This window comes from Ptychodera flava, chromosome 9 (genome assembly GCF_041260155.1).
Source record: "Ptychodera flava strain L36383 chromosome 9, AS_Pfla_20210202, whole genome shotgun sequence".
Lineage (NCBI taxonomy): Eukaryota > Metazoa > Hemichordata > Enteropneusta > Ptychoderidae > Ptychodera > Ptychodera flava.
This window is the reverse complement of record NC_091936.1, coordinates 13,529,247-13,546,512: the sequence shown is the minus strand read 5'-3', so window position 1 is coordinate 13,546,512 and position 17,266 is coordinate 13,529,247. Positions and strand designations below refer to the sequence as shown.

At 36.6% G+C, this 17,266-nt stretch overlaps 1 protein-coding gene across 9 annotated transcripts in view; it reads left to right on the top strand.

Annotated features, from left to right (window-relative positions):
* The window catches only part of LOC139140051 (alpha-N-acetylgalactosaminide alpha-2,6-sialyltransferase 2-like), a 61,869-nt gene that overhangs the window by 31,164 nt on the left and 13,439 nt on the right, over positions 1-17,266 (top strand). For 4 of the 9 annotated variants that reach the window (XM_070709048.1, XM_070709052.1, XM_070709050.1 and 1 more), the window contains exons 2-5: positions 977-1,141; positions 5,154-5,634; positions 8,591-8,762; positions 16,053-16,209. In XM_070709048.1, coding sequence (XP_070565149.1) covers positions 1,032-1,141; positions 5,154-5,634; positions 8,591-8,762; positions 16,053-16,209 — 920 coding nt within the window. In that variant the 5' untranslated portion in view covers positions 977-1,031. Of the gene's footprint in view, positions 1-639; positions 763-976; positions 1,142-5,153; positions 5,635-8,590; positions 8,763-16,052; positions 16,210-17,266 lie in introns of those variants that run through there. The other 5 variants (XM_070709054.1, XM_070709049.1, XM_070709047.1 and 2 more) reach the window with 4 other exon arrangements.

Here is a 17,266-nt window from a genome sequence, read left to right as displayed (position 1 = left end):
GATTTTTTATTCTTATTTTGAAAGAAAATGGTTTGGAGTTTATTTGATGAAGGTTTTAGCAAAGTTTAAGTCTTTCATTTTTGAAGGACTAACTACCTTAAGCAAACTGCTTCTCCACTGAAAATGGTTAGGCCTACCATGATAATTTTTTTTTTCTATCTTTCATAAAACTTGGGCATGAAAAATTACAGTAGAGTTCACCACTTCATTCAATGATATTAAGTGTGTTGCAGAGAGTTCAAAGCATAGGAATGCTGCTTAAATCCTTTCATCACAATGGTTTGTCCCCAACTCAAACATACTCCATTTATACTATACCATGTATTAGAACCTTTTGGTTATTCAAACAAAAAGTGAACAATGGCAGGTAACCACGTGTCTATTTTTTTCAGCCGTACTGTACCAGTATGTTCTGAACATTGTGTTTGATGTATTTCTGAAAACTATCACAGCCAGGGGTTTAACACGCAACTTGTTACCCTAAACGTTGCCAGTGTCACAGTTCAAAAACACTAAGGGGATATTTTTCTTCTAATAAAAGATGTTGAAACGATGACAGAAAGAGGACAGCAGCGATTGGACCACAACTTCATGACTGTTCATGCACACAATAGGCCATTATACTGTTCTGAAAGTATTTTTATAATAATTTGCATACATTGAATACCCATATCAATCTGTAGGCTTTTATGTCTCACATCGTACTTCACCTATTTGATGTACAGAAAGGAGTTGATTATATTGAATGCATCCTGTCACATGGTATGTACCTAGTTTCCAGGTTTCATAATGTTATTAAGCACATTTTTACAGTGATGTGAATGATTTTTATGAAAATTGTCAGAGCAAGTCAGTTGTTCATTAACTTCCCAGACACACACATGTCACAGCTGTTGTCCGTGTCCTGTATTCATTATTTGTGCATTTTGTACTCCATTTCATGCAGACATATGTTTTGCTCTCTCTCTCTCCATAGATGTGCTGTATTTTCCACAGATAGCTGGGAGTTGTTGAATTGATTGCTTTTCAAAATGTTCCGATGCCGGCGTTTCTTTCGGCCAGTTGTGCTGCTTTCATTGGCCATGGGGTGTTCTATCGTAGGCTACATACTCGTTCTTCAGGGGGACCGTTCAGTTCAAAGGTAAGGGTTATATTTATGTGATAAATAACAAAAATTTACACATTATTTTCCGAATGCAGTCCACAAATAAACGACAGCAGTGGCCTACAGTAGACTCATGAACTCCTCTTGCATTTAGGAGAGTTTCTGTACAGCTCTAATGTTTGTCAGAAATTGTGTTGTTATTATTATCATTTTAGCTTATTATATATTCCATCTCAACAGCAGCTATTCCATCAAGGTCTCTACAGATTGATAATTGCAATCCTAAAGTATCCATAACTTTTGATGTAATTTTCTGGTATATTTGTACCATGTGTAAAATACTCTCTCCAGTTTTGCGTTCAAAATCGATTTTGAAATAACCATTGTTCAACTCGTCAATACAGCCTATTTGTATGTACTTTACATGTAAATATCATTTAATAAAATCACATTTAATAATATTGAATATTTTACACAAAGTTGAAACTTTGTGTTTCCCTGTGCTTGAGAGAAAAGAACAGAAAATTTACCCATTTCCTTGAACCAAAATAATGGTAATGTTATCAAAAGTTACAACCATTGCCCATTGAACTGACAGGGTTATTGCAACCATTACATGTGAACATGTGTAAAGTGTAGTGCAGTTTACTATGTTGTGTAAATCATATGCTGGGATTTTCATATGCTTTTCATATATTTCCATTGATTGTCAATTTTTCAATAAGCTCCCGGAATTATTGCAAAATGCATATTGCTCCACATGTAAACACAGTCTGTATGGTATGTGTGTAAGGTCAATGTTATTGTTGATATTAATTGTCCGAACTAGAATTTGTTTGTCAAAAATGTTCTACATAGTAGACAATGCATTGGATATGCAAGACAAATGCATGAATGTACATTAGGGAGAAAAATAAGATAAATGCAAGTTTTACAGAGTACAAACATAACAAAAATATTATAAGAAAAACTGTCATTGTCTCTGGTAATGTAGTGTATGCCTTGAAACTGAAAGGTTTTCCTTTTACCCTCAAACTTTCCCTGAGAAAAATCAAAACCATTCTCTTAAGTGATTGAGAATAAAAATCTGAGGTCACCTTGCAAATTGTGGTACTGGAGAAAACAAATAACCTAAAATTTACCGAAATTTGAAATTCAAAATGGCTACTAGGCATGTAAACTCTATGGGGAATTTCTTTTTCACAAAGAGGAGATAGTGAAAGTTTTGTTTTCTTGACAGGCTTCAAAAATGATTCTACTCAAGCAGCGTTTTCTTGACAGGCTTCAAAAATGATTCTACCCAAGCAGCACTAAGCAGACAAGAAAAGTATTCTAAATATTTGAGAGTTCAAAAAAAAATTCCCCAAGGCATATTTAACCTTTTAAGCAAACTATGTTTTCAATGCAAGTTTGTACTGTCATTTTTGGTACAAAACTCACATCAAATTTTCAAGACCAGAAAACGCCTGGAATTACTGCAGTTACTGTAGTTATTATGTTTATATTGAAAGGTATTAAATGTTTTATCCTATTTGTCTTTGACCAGCTACCAACAGACCATAATCATATAATATGTCACAATTTGGTGCAATAGTGAAGTCACTAATTCTGTATACAGGTCACAGGAAATTCCACATATTTTGAAGTATGACAATAAATTCCGTTGTAAATTGGTATTTGTTCAGTTGAATCAGTCTTTGTCAGTCAACATTGACAAAGAGCATTACTTATATCTTCCATTTCTGTTATAATTGTCATAAAATGCCATCATTATTTTTATCATTCTATTTCATCTACATCTGTTGCCTTGAAAAAATCACATGACTACATTTTATATTTAATAAATTTTAAAACCACAGAGTGTGTATCGGATCATAAAACCACAGAGTGTGTATCGGATCGTTCCCTGTTTAATTAGGGATCACCAATTATGTCTATGAGACATGCCATGTTGTGTTGTTCTTGGGGCTGTTGGTAGTTATTTTATCACCATCAGAAGGAATCAATAACTTTGCAAGTAATTCCTTTGCTGCGTCAGTTGAGGTGTGTCGATTCACAAACGCTTGGTCAATAGACGATAAATTTGAAGGCAAAGGTCCAGTGGGGGTGCTGTGTCACAATAGACGATTTTCCGCTGATTGCGAGATCTCGTGAGACTTTAATACATGCCCGTAGAAACAGGTTTCCAGCTCAGTAATACAAGTCAAACTTTGTATGGAACTAGGAAAAGTGCAGAACTGAGCAAAGGTTGCAACTTCATATATTTTAAGCAGTGTTTAACGTAATTAGAGACTTGTCCTGTTTTACGCAGTTTGTCCTGTGTTTGCGAGAACGCGTCCACTGCGAACCACATATTCTCGCGATATCTCTGAATGTCTCGCGCGGTTCGGAACATGGTCTATTCCAGTCTAGGGCGTAAACCGCTATATAGGGTTAGTTCTAGTAAGTTACCAGAAAGTCTGGCCTGAAAGGGTTAATGGGTTTAATACTCTGCCAAACAGGATAGAAAAAGAGGTGCTCAGATGACAGAGCTATATGCCACTTTGACATCTTGACAAGTTTATATCCAAAAGTTCAGGTCTAACTCTACCAAAGTAATTAAGGTAGTATGCGCCTTGAAAGTGAAAGACTTAAACTTTTGTGCAAATTTTCCTCAAGGAATATTTCAACCATTCTCTTTCAAAATCAAGGATAAAAATCGGGTGTCAACGTGCAAATTTGGTACTAGAGAAATAAGACAGCCGAAATTTACCAATATTTGAAATTCAAAATGGCCACCACCCTGTGTTAGCTCTATGCAAGAAAATAAAATTTTTGATTTTCGAAAAACTAAGACAGTGAAAGTTTTCTTACACCAAAAGCTTTAAAATGAGCCCCCACAAGTGGTATATCAGAAAGAATTGTAAAAGTTTCAGTATTAATATCTGTCCCAAAGCGTATTGTACCTTAAAGGCTGTATCACTTATAGGGGACGAAAATTAAGTTAGAGACACAAGATATCTGCATCACTTTTTAACTGAAAAAGGGTTAATGATAATGGCCACAAAAAAGAAAGTCTGTTTCCACTCCTTTTCTAAAGAACTGAATGCGAGGCTGTAAAGGGAGAGAGAACAGTTTACTTTCTTTACAATGTGTAAGCTGTATGGCTGTCAAAACGTGTCAACTTGCTTGGTTAAAGGAAAAGTGTTTTGCAGACTTGAAAACAGAATGCATGTTGTCTGTAACTTAACAAGTTTTGGAGTTTATTTGTGGTGATTATTTTGACCCTTACATCCTGGAATTCATGCGTCAGTTTACCCAATATTTAGCAATAGTTAAAACCTTATCACCTTTGTCATTTGATGTGTTTAAGTCTACGTGCAAAATTTGGATCAAATGGGCCCAGAAGTGGAAGTGAAAATGTTCAGGTCGCAAAGGCCTATTATGCCACCCTCTACGTCCAGGCAAATTTAGATGAAAGTACACGTAAGTCCAAATTTGACTAAAAATCCATGAACAAGTAATAAAGCTAAGAACAAGTGATTTGTCATTGTTTCTTGACATATGGCAAAAGTCAGCCTAGGATGGTATTTTTTTTCCGAACCACTTCCGATTGAGATTACCACAACACCGCCCACAAAATATTTAATCTTCTGTTAGCATTTCATAGATCCAAAGGGAAGACATGCAGCTTCACACATTATACATAGTCTATAAATTTTACTGGTATAAGATTGTAACCATTTAGGTCTTATGTCGCTGTATGTTTTGGAACGCTATTGTGAGGATTTTGTCGAACATCACAAAGAAGGACACAAGAAATTAAAATGCAAGGCTCAAATTGATGCAGACCATGATTAAACACAAATGAAAAAAGTATTTTTGTCCTATTGGTAATTGTCAAAAATTATGGTACAGGAAATGTTGACGTGTATATTTCAAACTATGTTCTTATCATAAAGAACAGCAACTATCACGTATGACTTGTACCGGTTCAGACTCATATATTAGCTCGTAAATCATCCTATATGTCACAGTGCTGATTTTTGTTTCTTTTATTTGTATGCAGCAGGGTTGTCAGTGTCGCCAATCAAGATTTAAGAGACTTCCAACCAAGACACCAAGGTCAAGGCGAAGTTACGCACCAGGAAAACCCTCCAGTGCTCTCCGATGCCGATAAACTTGGAAAAATTGCAGGACTACTTGGTGTTGAAGCTGGCGCCGGTGGTGGGTACAAGGACATGCAAAATAAAATTTTATTGATTGAGGAAATTTTAGAAAAATTTAGGACTAACGGAGAAGAAAAACAAGCAAGCAGCGTTCTGAAGGAACTTCAGAATGTTTTGCAAAAAGGAAAAGAACAAAATGAGAATTTGGTTTCTCCCACTGAGAAGTCAAAAACGCAAGGAGTTCAAGTCAAAAATGATATAGCCAGTATTCTGGAACATATAGAGGACGTACTGGAACAGCCAGCAGTTCCTCCGCCACCGATACCTAATATTAAACTAGACATCAAGCCATATATCAAAGATCCACATTTCAAAACTTCGGTAAGTATGGCTCTACTTTGAACTTCATTGACTACAACAATATCAGGGGATTGGGGTTAGGTATTCAAGCGGTTATTGTTGTTTCCCAAATATAAGCAAGACTGAAAAACTGTCAGCACACAATTTCATTGATCAAGTTTACAAATGAACATCATCGTAGTGGCTCCTGGCAGTCACTTCAAGGAGATATTTGAGGGTCCCCTAAGAGACCAGATTATTTCCATGAGAAATTGGTGCCCACTGTTGGTCAGGTTGTGCCAAAAAATCAGATCAAATGATTATTTTAGTCTGTAGAAGTAGATGATGAGAGTTACATATTCTGTTTGCTTCAATTTGGTGTGGAAGTGATGTGAATAGTTTTTGTCATTTGAAAAGGAAATACAGTGCATGTTTACGGTAAACATCATCATCTGCTAATATATTATTAATCTTGCACCAATACTGATAAGTTAAAATTGAAAAACAATAGTTTGCATAGGTTCAGTTTGACGGAACTTTTCCTTTAGGAACACAGTTGCAGAATCCCTGTCATGTATGATGTATATGTACATGTATGAAACCATACACCGGGCACTTTCGTTACTGTATCAAGTGTTACACAGGGAAAGTCTCATAAACATTTAATCATGGGGATAAATATGGTATTAAAATATTATAGTAGTTATATTGAGAGCTGGAAGTTGGTGAAAAGTAGAGTATTGCCTTGATTCCAAACTCTACTACAATATCTGGGTGTATTGAGAGATTTTCAGTTATTTGCCAGAGATCAAACTGTGGTACATATACAAATACGGAAACTGGCAAGTGCTTCAAGTCTCTTCCAACCATGAAATACAAGGCCTCCTATGTCATAGAGACTTCCTACCCATTCTACATACATGTACATGTAATCAAAACTACACTTTACACTTGCCAATATTTTCTGTTCTGTGAGGAGATAGTGATACTGTAACAGTTGAATGTGATGGCTTTATTACCTTGAGCATTTTAACGTGCTACTTGCATACCCTTAATATAATATTACCTTGCTGTTTTAACAGTTACATTTATCAGAAATATACAAGGATTAGCCACTTTGTTATACCATGGATCGAAATTGAATCAAATTTTCTGCATACCAATTCATGTCTACGTGTAAATATTATTGAATACATTTCACAAACAGATATAACAGGACACCAGATGTGTTGGCAGTGGAAATAGCTTTTAAAATGATGAGTCATGGTTTCACTGCTAGATAAAGATATTTAAAGCTTAGGTTAAAGATGATGGCAGTGTTATAGTATGGCTAAAATTAAACACAGGTATTTACTTCCAGGGTCATTGGGGTTTTGCTTTGAATACAGTTCTCATATGTGAGCAAAGCTTACTGAAGCTTAAGTAAATTGATATTGTGTCATTTTCCATGAGATCAGGTTCACAGATATGATTTACTCTGTATATATGTATTTTGAATATTTATATCATTCAAGTTATTTGAAACAAAAATATTGTTCTGCATACATGTATGTGGTATGAATTTAAATGTATACGAGAAAGAGACTGCTAACAGGCATTTTTTTTACAAAGATAAGCCAATGGCAACACCATCTGTATGAACTGACAAATGTGCATTTTATTAATGAAATGTTTTTCTAGGTCCTTTTTAATGGGCGTATTTTTTCCTGCATATGTGTGTCAATATTAGCCCTTTGAGTGCCAAATTAAATTTTTGTTGCACATATAATAAAATAAAACTCAGTCAATTTTTTTCAGATTTTTCCCAAAATTTTGATCAAAAACTGAAGCTAATTGAAAGTGATGTCATTTGGTTTAAAATTATCAAGAAAAATTACAGAAAAACCATATAAATTGATAAAATGTTGCGCCAAAATTGCTGGGGGAAAAAATTACAGCACTCAAAGGATTAACAAAAGTAACATCTAGTTTATCCATTGTGCCTCAGGGTCACAGGTCATCTATTACATTCAAGCAGAGATGTAGATTTGTAGCGGTTTATGTAACACTACCCACTACACTTCATGTCAGTATTAAAGTGAAGCTCTATCTGCATAATATGATCACAAAAATCATCAGAACTAAAATCATCAGATATTTTCAGCCTGAAGTAAAATTGTCACCTTGAATAGTAGGGCAGTGTTCTGTAAGGGTATTCTAACAGGACAACTCAACTTTGTAGCTGCTGCTTTTCAATGTGATTGGATCTACTTTTCACCTAAACAGTGGCCTAGGGTAGTAGTAATTAAAATAATAAATATAAAAAAGAGAGCAAGATAAGTTGATTCAAAGCATTTTTTGACCTCTGCCAATTTCTGCATTGCCCATAGATTAATGTGAAATTGATGAGTGTATTAGTTTGTGGTGCACAACCAACAAATATTTTTGTTTCCGTAATGCTAAAAAGATCCTACAAGCTTCTTTCCATGATCCTGTGGTTACACTTTGGCAGTCATAGAAATACTGTGAAAAATGATCATATTTTCAGGGCTTTTCCCCAACTATACAAGGGAAATGTATGTAAAAACTTTTCAATGTCCCAGTTTGGTGCAGTATTTCTATTTGACTGTTACAAAAGTGTGGGCACAACCTTAGAGAAACAGTCAGCCTTCACACAATAATCATTTCACTATGTGATGCACATATTTGTCAGTTCACACATCCCCTTGCAAGGTCTACAAAACAGAGGTTAAAGGTCAAATCATTCAAAACTTTGCAGTGCCATCTCAAAGCTGACAGCTTGTGGTTTGCCCATAGATTGATCCATAAATGTCAAAGAGTACATCTGCCTGGGAAAGATTTATCACAACAAACATTTTGTCAACATAGAGTACCAGAATTGTATTTCTGCCTTTGTGCATCAACCTTTCACTTTTCCTGGCCCTGATGTAACCCTGTAAAATATGATAGATGAAAACCGTAGTAATAAAATAGTGCTGTTTTGTGTTTTGGTTTTCAGACATGCTCCAAGACAGCATCAAAAATTGCTGAAAAGTCTCTCTGGTTTAAGACTCGTTACATTCCAGACATCAAGGTCTTCATGGACAAGGAAGATATCAACAATTTCACCAACTATTACAAACTCTCCCACTATGGACTGCCGTTTGGTGTCAAAAGCCAGGATAGAAAATGTAAGTACCAGTAGCTTTATTTCTGCTATGTATTTTGTGCACAATTTTCCTTCCTGGCCTTAATCAATAATAGAAAATTTCACTGTTAATTAACCCTTTGGGCGGGTGCCAAAGTTGACTTTTGTCTCCTGTATAAAATGTAACCCGCACAAATTTATTACGATTTTTTCCAAAATTTTGATCAAAAATTGTAGCCAATGAAAAGTGATGTCCATCTAGTCCAAAATTGTCAAAAAAATTACAGAGAAATTCATAAAAAATGGTAAAAGTTTACACCAAAATTTTGATGGGAAAATTTACAGCACTCAAAGGGTTAAAGCTCAAATAGCTGTGATTTTAGGGTTTTTTTCCCCCTACATTATTAATTCTGTTTTTGAAATAGAATTCTTGTTCTTCTTCCAAACTCTTGGTGAAAAGCGTTAGTGTTCAGTCTGTCAACACAGCCAGTATGAGTGTATTATCCAATATTATTGTTGACACCTGAATGTAAAAAAGGTACTGTTGATGATATAAGCTCATTTTTTATTCACATAAAGTGCACCATGATATGTTGTCAGCAATATTGTGCGCAATGCATTGTGTGTGTAAGGTTAGTGCTTAGCGTCTAAAACACTCCAGGGAGACTAAGCATAATATTTTCCGTGCATGTATTAAGGACTTGAAAATATCTTATATTCTGGTTCTCAAAGTGATTATAAAGATGCTAAAAATGTTTGTGAATTCAACTAGAACAAGGCAGTATTGCTGAAGGCAATGAGTACTTGGGCCGTGATAGAGTAATTTTGAGGACAATATATACTACTATTCAAATATGGTCTTGAATTTCCTCCTGTCAATGAGGCATTTGATTAACTGGTTATTAAACGAAGCAATGGCATGACAACGGCAAAATATGTCTAGCAACTTTTGTGGAGTTTGAGGCAGGGGTTCTTTATTTATAGCGGGAATTGCTTAAACTCCTTAAATATTCAAATTACAGCAAATTTCTTTTGTTCTCGATGGTAGATGTCTAATATTTAGATGGGCATATTTAGATTTCTACCCTATAGTTATCCCTATATACCAAAAATCGGACATCCAGCTCTATTGGCTTGCTCAGAATTAGATATGCGCATAATTAATGAGGTACAATATGTGGTGTCATAAGGTGTCCATCATACCATTTATGAAGGGTGTAGCACTTGTGGTTACTGAGTTGTGGACAAATATATATATTTGAGGTCAAAGGTCATCGAGGTCACGTGACATTTTGTCAAAATAATTGTATTGCTAAGTTATTCCTATATACCAAAAATCAGACCTCTAGCTCTATTGGCGCGCTCAAAATTATATATGCGCATAATCAATGAGGTACAATATGTGGTGTCATAAGGTGTCTTATCATACCAAATATGAAGGATGTAGCACTTGTGGTTACTGAGTTGTGGACAAATATATATATTTGAGGTCAAAGGTCATTGAGGTCACGTCACATTTTGTCATAATAATTGTATTGCTAAGTTATTCCTATATACCAAAAATCAGACCTCTAGCTCTATTGGCTCGCTCAAAATAAGATATGCACATAATTAATGAGGTACAATATATGGTGTCATAAGGTGTCCTTTCATACCAAATATGAAGGGTGTAGCACTTGTGGTTACTGAGTTGTGGACAAATGTGTATATTTGAGGTCAAAGGTCATTGAGGTCACGTGAAGTTTTGTCAAACAAATTATAGTGTTAACTTATCCCTATATACCAGAAATCAGACCTCTTGCTCTATTGGCTCGCTCATAATTAGATATGCACATAATTAATGGGGTACAATATGTGGCGTCATAAGGTGTCCCATCATACCAAATATGAAAGGTTTAGCACTTGTGGTTACTGAGTTATGGACAATAATGTATATTTGAGGTCAAAGGTCACCAAGGTCACATGATATTTTGTCAAAATGTCTGAGATATCTGCGTGAACCGATGGACTCACTGATGGACTCACGGACGGATATGAGCCAATCTATAAGCCCCCTGGACTTTATCCGTGGGGACAAAAAAACTGTGTCACTGCATCCTTTAGGCAATATGAATACGATGAGAAACTAAATTTTTATTTTTCTTGGCATCATACATGCGAATCTATGGAGAACTGCCTTATACATGGGAGTCTATGGAGGTGTAAACTAAAAAGTCCTCTAACACGGCCAAATTTGAAAGCATTGTGAAACAAATCGACGTGCATCTGTATGGGGTTGGGTACTAGGCGTGAACGGACGCACGGACATGACCAAACCTATAAGTCCCCTCGGACTTCGTCCGTGGTGATTAAAAACAACGCAACAGTTATTACAGCTACACCGGCGGTAGGTTCATATCCAGAGCCCCGTACGGTCTGCCGCCATCGCTTGAAAACAATCTCATGCACCCGGCCATATGGGCAGCTGGCCGGATGCATGACTTCCCGCAGAAGGCGAGCTGTCACGTTCAAGCTCAGGATTATTTGTCGATCAATTTCAGTAAATTTACCTTACCTAGATGAAATTTTGTCTATAGGCTGAAATTTCGCCGAAGTTTGACAAAATTACATCGATTTTTCAGGTTCATATGCGACATTTTTGAGTTTTGAGTGCAGACAGAAATAAGTTTTGAGGCAACATGGCTGCGACCCCATGTTGACCCTAGCCCTGCGTACGATGCTATGTGCTACAGCTAACACACAGCATCGTACGCAGGGCCAGCGAGAGAGTTGCCGACATCGACGGTTATTTACGAGAAGTGAATAAAAGACTGTCATTTTTGGAAGCGATCGAGTAGCTGAGGTAGGCTGGGATACGACTTGGGCCCAAGAACGCTGAATTTCGGCAGTAATTTGGCTTTTACGTCAAGTCCCAAAATGGATTTGAAGTCACCGACCCAACGTACGGGTCTTTGCAGGGCTGTGGTGAGCGGGGCGGTTAGCTGTAGCGGAACACACAGCATCGTACGCAGGGCTAGTTGACCCCCAAGTGAAAATGTGTTCGCGATCAAATCTTCCTATATTTTTTTCAGAATTTTCAACAAAATCATTGCTTCTTACATCTTTTGTAAAATATAAAATACTAAAATAAAACTGCGATGTGCCATGTCTCCAGATTTCTAAAATATCGTTCGTTGACCGTTCGACGCAAACTTGTGACGCAGTTGAAATTCAATACTGACCGCCAAATAATCTTAATGAGACGAGATCAGTCTAGACATCCTCCAAATTATCCAACCATTCGCATTGGAGTTCAGCTCGCTTAGAGTATCATAACATCGGCCTTCTTTTAGATCGACCCTAATATCTCCCATTTAGGAAATAAATACACAAGCTACCTCGACAAAACTTCGTGCACATTCCAAGACCAAACGCACTACAAATCTGTCTTGACGTCATCATCTCCTTACATGGTAATCGGCATACCGTATTTTTTAGCAAAGGGGACACAGAATACGTCGGAGTATTCAGTTTCAAAACGTATTACATTGTGTGATGTTGTCAAAAAAAAGTCATGTTACTGCAGTGATATAAATTACAAAACACAAAAGTTCAAATCAGTTTTTTTGGACTGGCTTTACCCAACATTTCATATTGTTTCTTATGCCAGATTTGACCACGTGCTTACTGGCGACCCCTTTTCATGCAAATTTTGTGTCAAATGATGTGTTCCCCTGGAAAAACAAACGTACGATTTCTAAATGAAGGAGGCGAAATTTGCCCTCAAGACGCGAAACCACCCCTTACGGGGTTGTACCTAGCTATTTTAACGAGCTTCTCGAATCTGCAGCTCTATTTCGAAATGATGGTCTGGTTTTCTCAGCTCAAGGATAAGTGTTCTCCATCGCTGTGGGCATTACTATTCTCACCGGGGGTACAGTTTCCAGTCGTAATGTTTTTCATTGTGTCCGGGATATAAAACCTTTCCTTTTCAAACTTTCTCTTTGATTAACACTAATCCACATCTTGTCAGTGATTAAACATGTTTCAAGTTTAAATGTTAAATTCTGGTCTCGAGCCCTCCTGTTCGACCAAACCGAAATTACCCCTCCCACTTTGGCTCGTCCAGTGGGTGTAGCAAGGGTCGTGCCATCGCCTAGGAAACGGAGGGTGCATTAATTGTTGCATTTCGATGCACATTTTGATTATATTCAGAAGATTTTGTGGCCAGAACTCAGATAGAGAAGCATTTATATTCACATCTCACTTATTCAAGACTGGCTGAGAGCAGCACTTCCATTCAGTTAACATCATTACGCCATTTATTATGCCAAGAAAGATGAAGCCAATACATTTTGCCCTCCCTGGTCTCAGCCGGAAATGGTTATACCTTACAGTTTTTTCCCACGGAATGAAAACAAATGTACTTGGGCTGAGGCCCAAGTACAATAAAACAAAAATGTTCTGTTGATGGTAGTTTACTTTTGATTCACGCAAAGCACACCACCATAGAGGAAAGCCAAAAATTAACAGGCGAGGCTTGCCGAGCCCGTTAATTTGGCTTTCCTCTCGCCCATGCCCATAAATAAACATTAATGGTCAGCACGGAGTCTGTTATTTCCATTATATTATCAACGAACCCCAAAAGACTGTCAAAATTTACTAAAATTTCCTGTGCGAACGACAACGGGGCCCCAGAACTTGTCAGTGAGTAGTGCACGCTGCAAATATTTTGCAAATCCAGAGATTTTCTTGAAAAAAGTGTCTAAAACTTGGCCCTCAATTGCTCCATTTTATTTTGTGATTGATTATGATTTTTGTACAAATCACAATTTTCATTTTAGCTGTAAAGTTACTATGTTTACGATATTATTCATATTCTCGGGCATGTAGACAAACCATTACTGTGTATTTGTGGGCAGTCACATGGTTCAGCTCAACCAATCAAAATGCGATGGACAGGGCATGGTATATAATGTGCAGTTTACTGTTAGGCACATTTAACAATACTAGAGAAAATGTGCATGACATAAAATGTAAAGTTCTTATGATAAATGCTGACAGTGTACTTATAATACTGAAGTTGTACCATTTTAATTTTTGATATGCCCAGAGGGTTGCCATATTATCAGGGAAAACCTGTAGTATTGAATAATTCATGCAAGAGAAAAAATTTATCAAAAGGAAACAGTATATGTACATGCCTTGAAAAATGAAGGCTTTAAACCTTTTGCTTATTTTTGCTCATCATGGCGCACTATGTCAAAGTTAGAGATGAACAAAAAGATAGTGCCATATGATATCCTTTGTTACCTGATTGGAGTATACACTCTGCCATTTTGAGGTCATGTAATTTCATATTTTGAAGTCCAACTTTGGAAATTTAGGGAAATTGCAGGTGGATTCAAAGTTGGTAGTGAAAGGTTTAAGCAACTGAGAACAAGTAACAACTTTGGCTATCAAGGAATTGGTTTCAATAGCAAAGTAATGTGTAGAAGACAATATACTAGCATATGTGAAACCTTAGTCACTCATGGTAGGGCACTGGGGCATGGTGTGGAGAGTGTTACATATTTGGTATAAATAGATCTCAAAATAGAGCAATCAATAGCCTGCCCTTTGATATTACATTACAATGAAATTGTAAGGTATATAGAAAAAGTATTTCTATATACCTTACAATTTCATTATGCCTGTTCATTTTGTTTCATCATCATATAAGATTATGTGTTACAGTAGGTCAACAATCCCTCAGTTTTTTGGTTTGTGTGATTGTTGTTATGCAATATGCCCTGAGGTTTGTTCTGTTTTGTATATGGTACATTGCGCAATAGAATGTGCTTCGCAGACAGTCTGCGGTAAACCCTGAGGCTTAATCTGTTAATCTGATTAGGGATTTTGTTCTTTGTCCATCAACTAAAGTCTTTTGATTGTTCAATCGTGAACATGTCAATAAGCCTGGTGTTCAGTTTCTCTTATTAGAGTGTAGCCCAGCCTTCCTATACATTTTGGTACGTCCATCGTTTAGTGCAAGTCTCGACTTGTTATTTGCTCTGCAATACATCAACAAGGCTGCAATACACTGTACAATGGGTGTACCAAAACTCTTGATCATGATTTGAACGATGAAGATGAAGTATGATCATGAATTGCTGAAAAATATCCAAAAGTAGTCACACAAAAGTACAGACTGATATCCAGGTATTGTCCCTAGATACAGAGTGCAGTGACTTTGTGAGAATCATTCAATGCATGTACCTGCAGTGTTCTCTAGGGGTTGAATCACCGATGGTAAAATTGTTTAATATTAGTCCCATGGGTTTTATGAAAAGGTCAGAATGTTGTACAAAGTTGTTCAGTTTCTAGTGAATCCCAGGGCATCTTCCTTCACAAGAAGTTTAAGGACATAATACTGGTGAACAATGTCCATGTAGAAATATTCTTTCACACTGTTTGACATCTGAAGAATAAGTGTGTAAGCGTTTCTTCAGTAATTCATAGTGTACAGCATTGTGGAATCCATTTGCCTGGGACTTCATAAAATGCAGTGTTGACATCTCTATTTATTACTGTAACAATTTTCTACCATGGGAGGGCCAGTGATATCCTGTCCCACACTCAACCCTTTCATAGTCTAGCTTTTGCAATTACTTTTCATGAAGATCAATGCATACTATCAATTTGAATTTATTTTTCACATCGATATTTATTTCCATCATTCATCTTGTACTATACTTATTACATATGAAAAAATAAATGCATGAAGTCGTCTGCTATCATAGTTTACAGGTTGTACTAATGAAAACGTTGATTCTTTTACACACTTCGTTCTGAAAGAAAAAGATTAGCATTGCCTGCAGTAGTACGGGAAAAAAATTATCTGCTGGAGCACGTTTTGAAACAAAATTTTGGCAATGATGGACAAAAAAATATGTTGACACCACCGCTTCCACTATCCTCCAGAAATCTTATGGTTATCCCCTAACATAGTGTACCCTTTACATGCTTTTCACAGCAAAAAAAACCCACTACATACTGTACTTAAAGGTATACTGTCACCTTTTTCAATTTTGCCACAGTTACCATGGAAAGAGAAAATCTAACCAATCACAGATTTTAAGGGGTGGCCGCTTTTTAAAAACAGTGCCCTCACATGGGCATTTTGAATACCAAGGAATGCCCGTTTGACTATATATGGGCATATTTAGATTACAGATGACTGTATACCTTTAAGAAGACAGTCTACTCACTGTGTTTTTAGAGTCATGCTTACAGAGAACACACAGACTTTGTGAACTCAAGATGGACCTGCCTTAGGATAACTCATGTATTGTTTGCATTTAAAATCTTACAGTATTAGCTCACGTTGTGAACAATCCCAATTTCACAAATCCCGATGTCTATGGTGGCCAGAGGCCAGCGTGTGTGCGGTGTGCAGTAGTTGGCTGTGGTGGCGTACTCAACGGCTCCAACATGGGAGAAACAATTGATGCTCATGATTATGTCTTCAGGTAAGGCATGTAGGGTTTTCTTCCCATGATCCAATGCATTGTCATCTTTTTGGAGTATGTCCATCTATTGATTTATTTATTTGTTTATGTATTTATTCTATATATTTGTTTATTTCTTGTTTATTTTTTATTTTTATATCTACATAATGATGGTTCTGTGTTGTTAAATGTTCAAAGTACTGATAACTCTAAACCCTATGCTTTATTTCTATTTGCAAAGATTGTCTTTGCTGTAAACTACCAGTATATCTCTGCTGGTGTGCAGTATGCTCGGAAGGTTACATCTGATTGGTCATTGTCGCTATTCACACCAACTTAGGGAGTCTATTTGTATTATTCAATTATAACTGTAAGATTCAGTACCAACCAGTTGGAGAACAGCTTCCAAGACATTAGCCCATGTATCTTGCATGACATTGTTCTTTTTGACAGCCTTTGGTACGTGGCAACTGAACTTATAAACAACAAATTTGCATAAATAAATGCTCTGTAGATGTAACTTTTGATAATTTTTTCACTAACTTTGTTTTGTATGTCGACTACACACTGTAGAGCATGTTGAAACACAAACTGTGTATTTTTTCAACACTGTGTCTATATGTATAAATTGACCTGTTGTTGTTGACATTTGAATTCTAGTCCAGACTGGAATTTACTTGTCAACAATAAAAGGACAGTCTACACAGGTACAGACTAAGTTGACAAACTGAATATACTGTGTATCTGAACATGCCTTGGGGAGTAGAACAAGAATCTGGCATTAAAAACAAAAAATAATGAAAAAAATCATAGGTTTCAGCTTCTGGCCCTGAAATGATGTTGATGGGACAATGACAAGGGAGTAAGTGGGTCTTGGAGGGATTGAAGGCAACTGGCAATGCTTTGATGTCGTGTTTAACCCTTTCACCACCATGGTTTGATCCAAACCCATTGTTATCTATTGTAATTGTGGCCCTGTTTGCAGGGAACTGGGGTGAACAGGTTAAAAGACTTGAGGGAAGGGAGTGGGCACTAGGGCTATTCTATAGATCAAGTCAAATTTCAAAAAAAATGGATC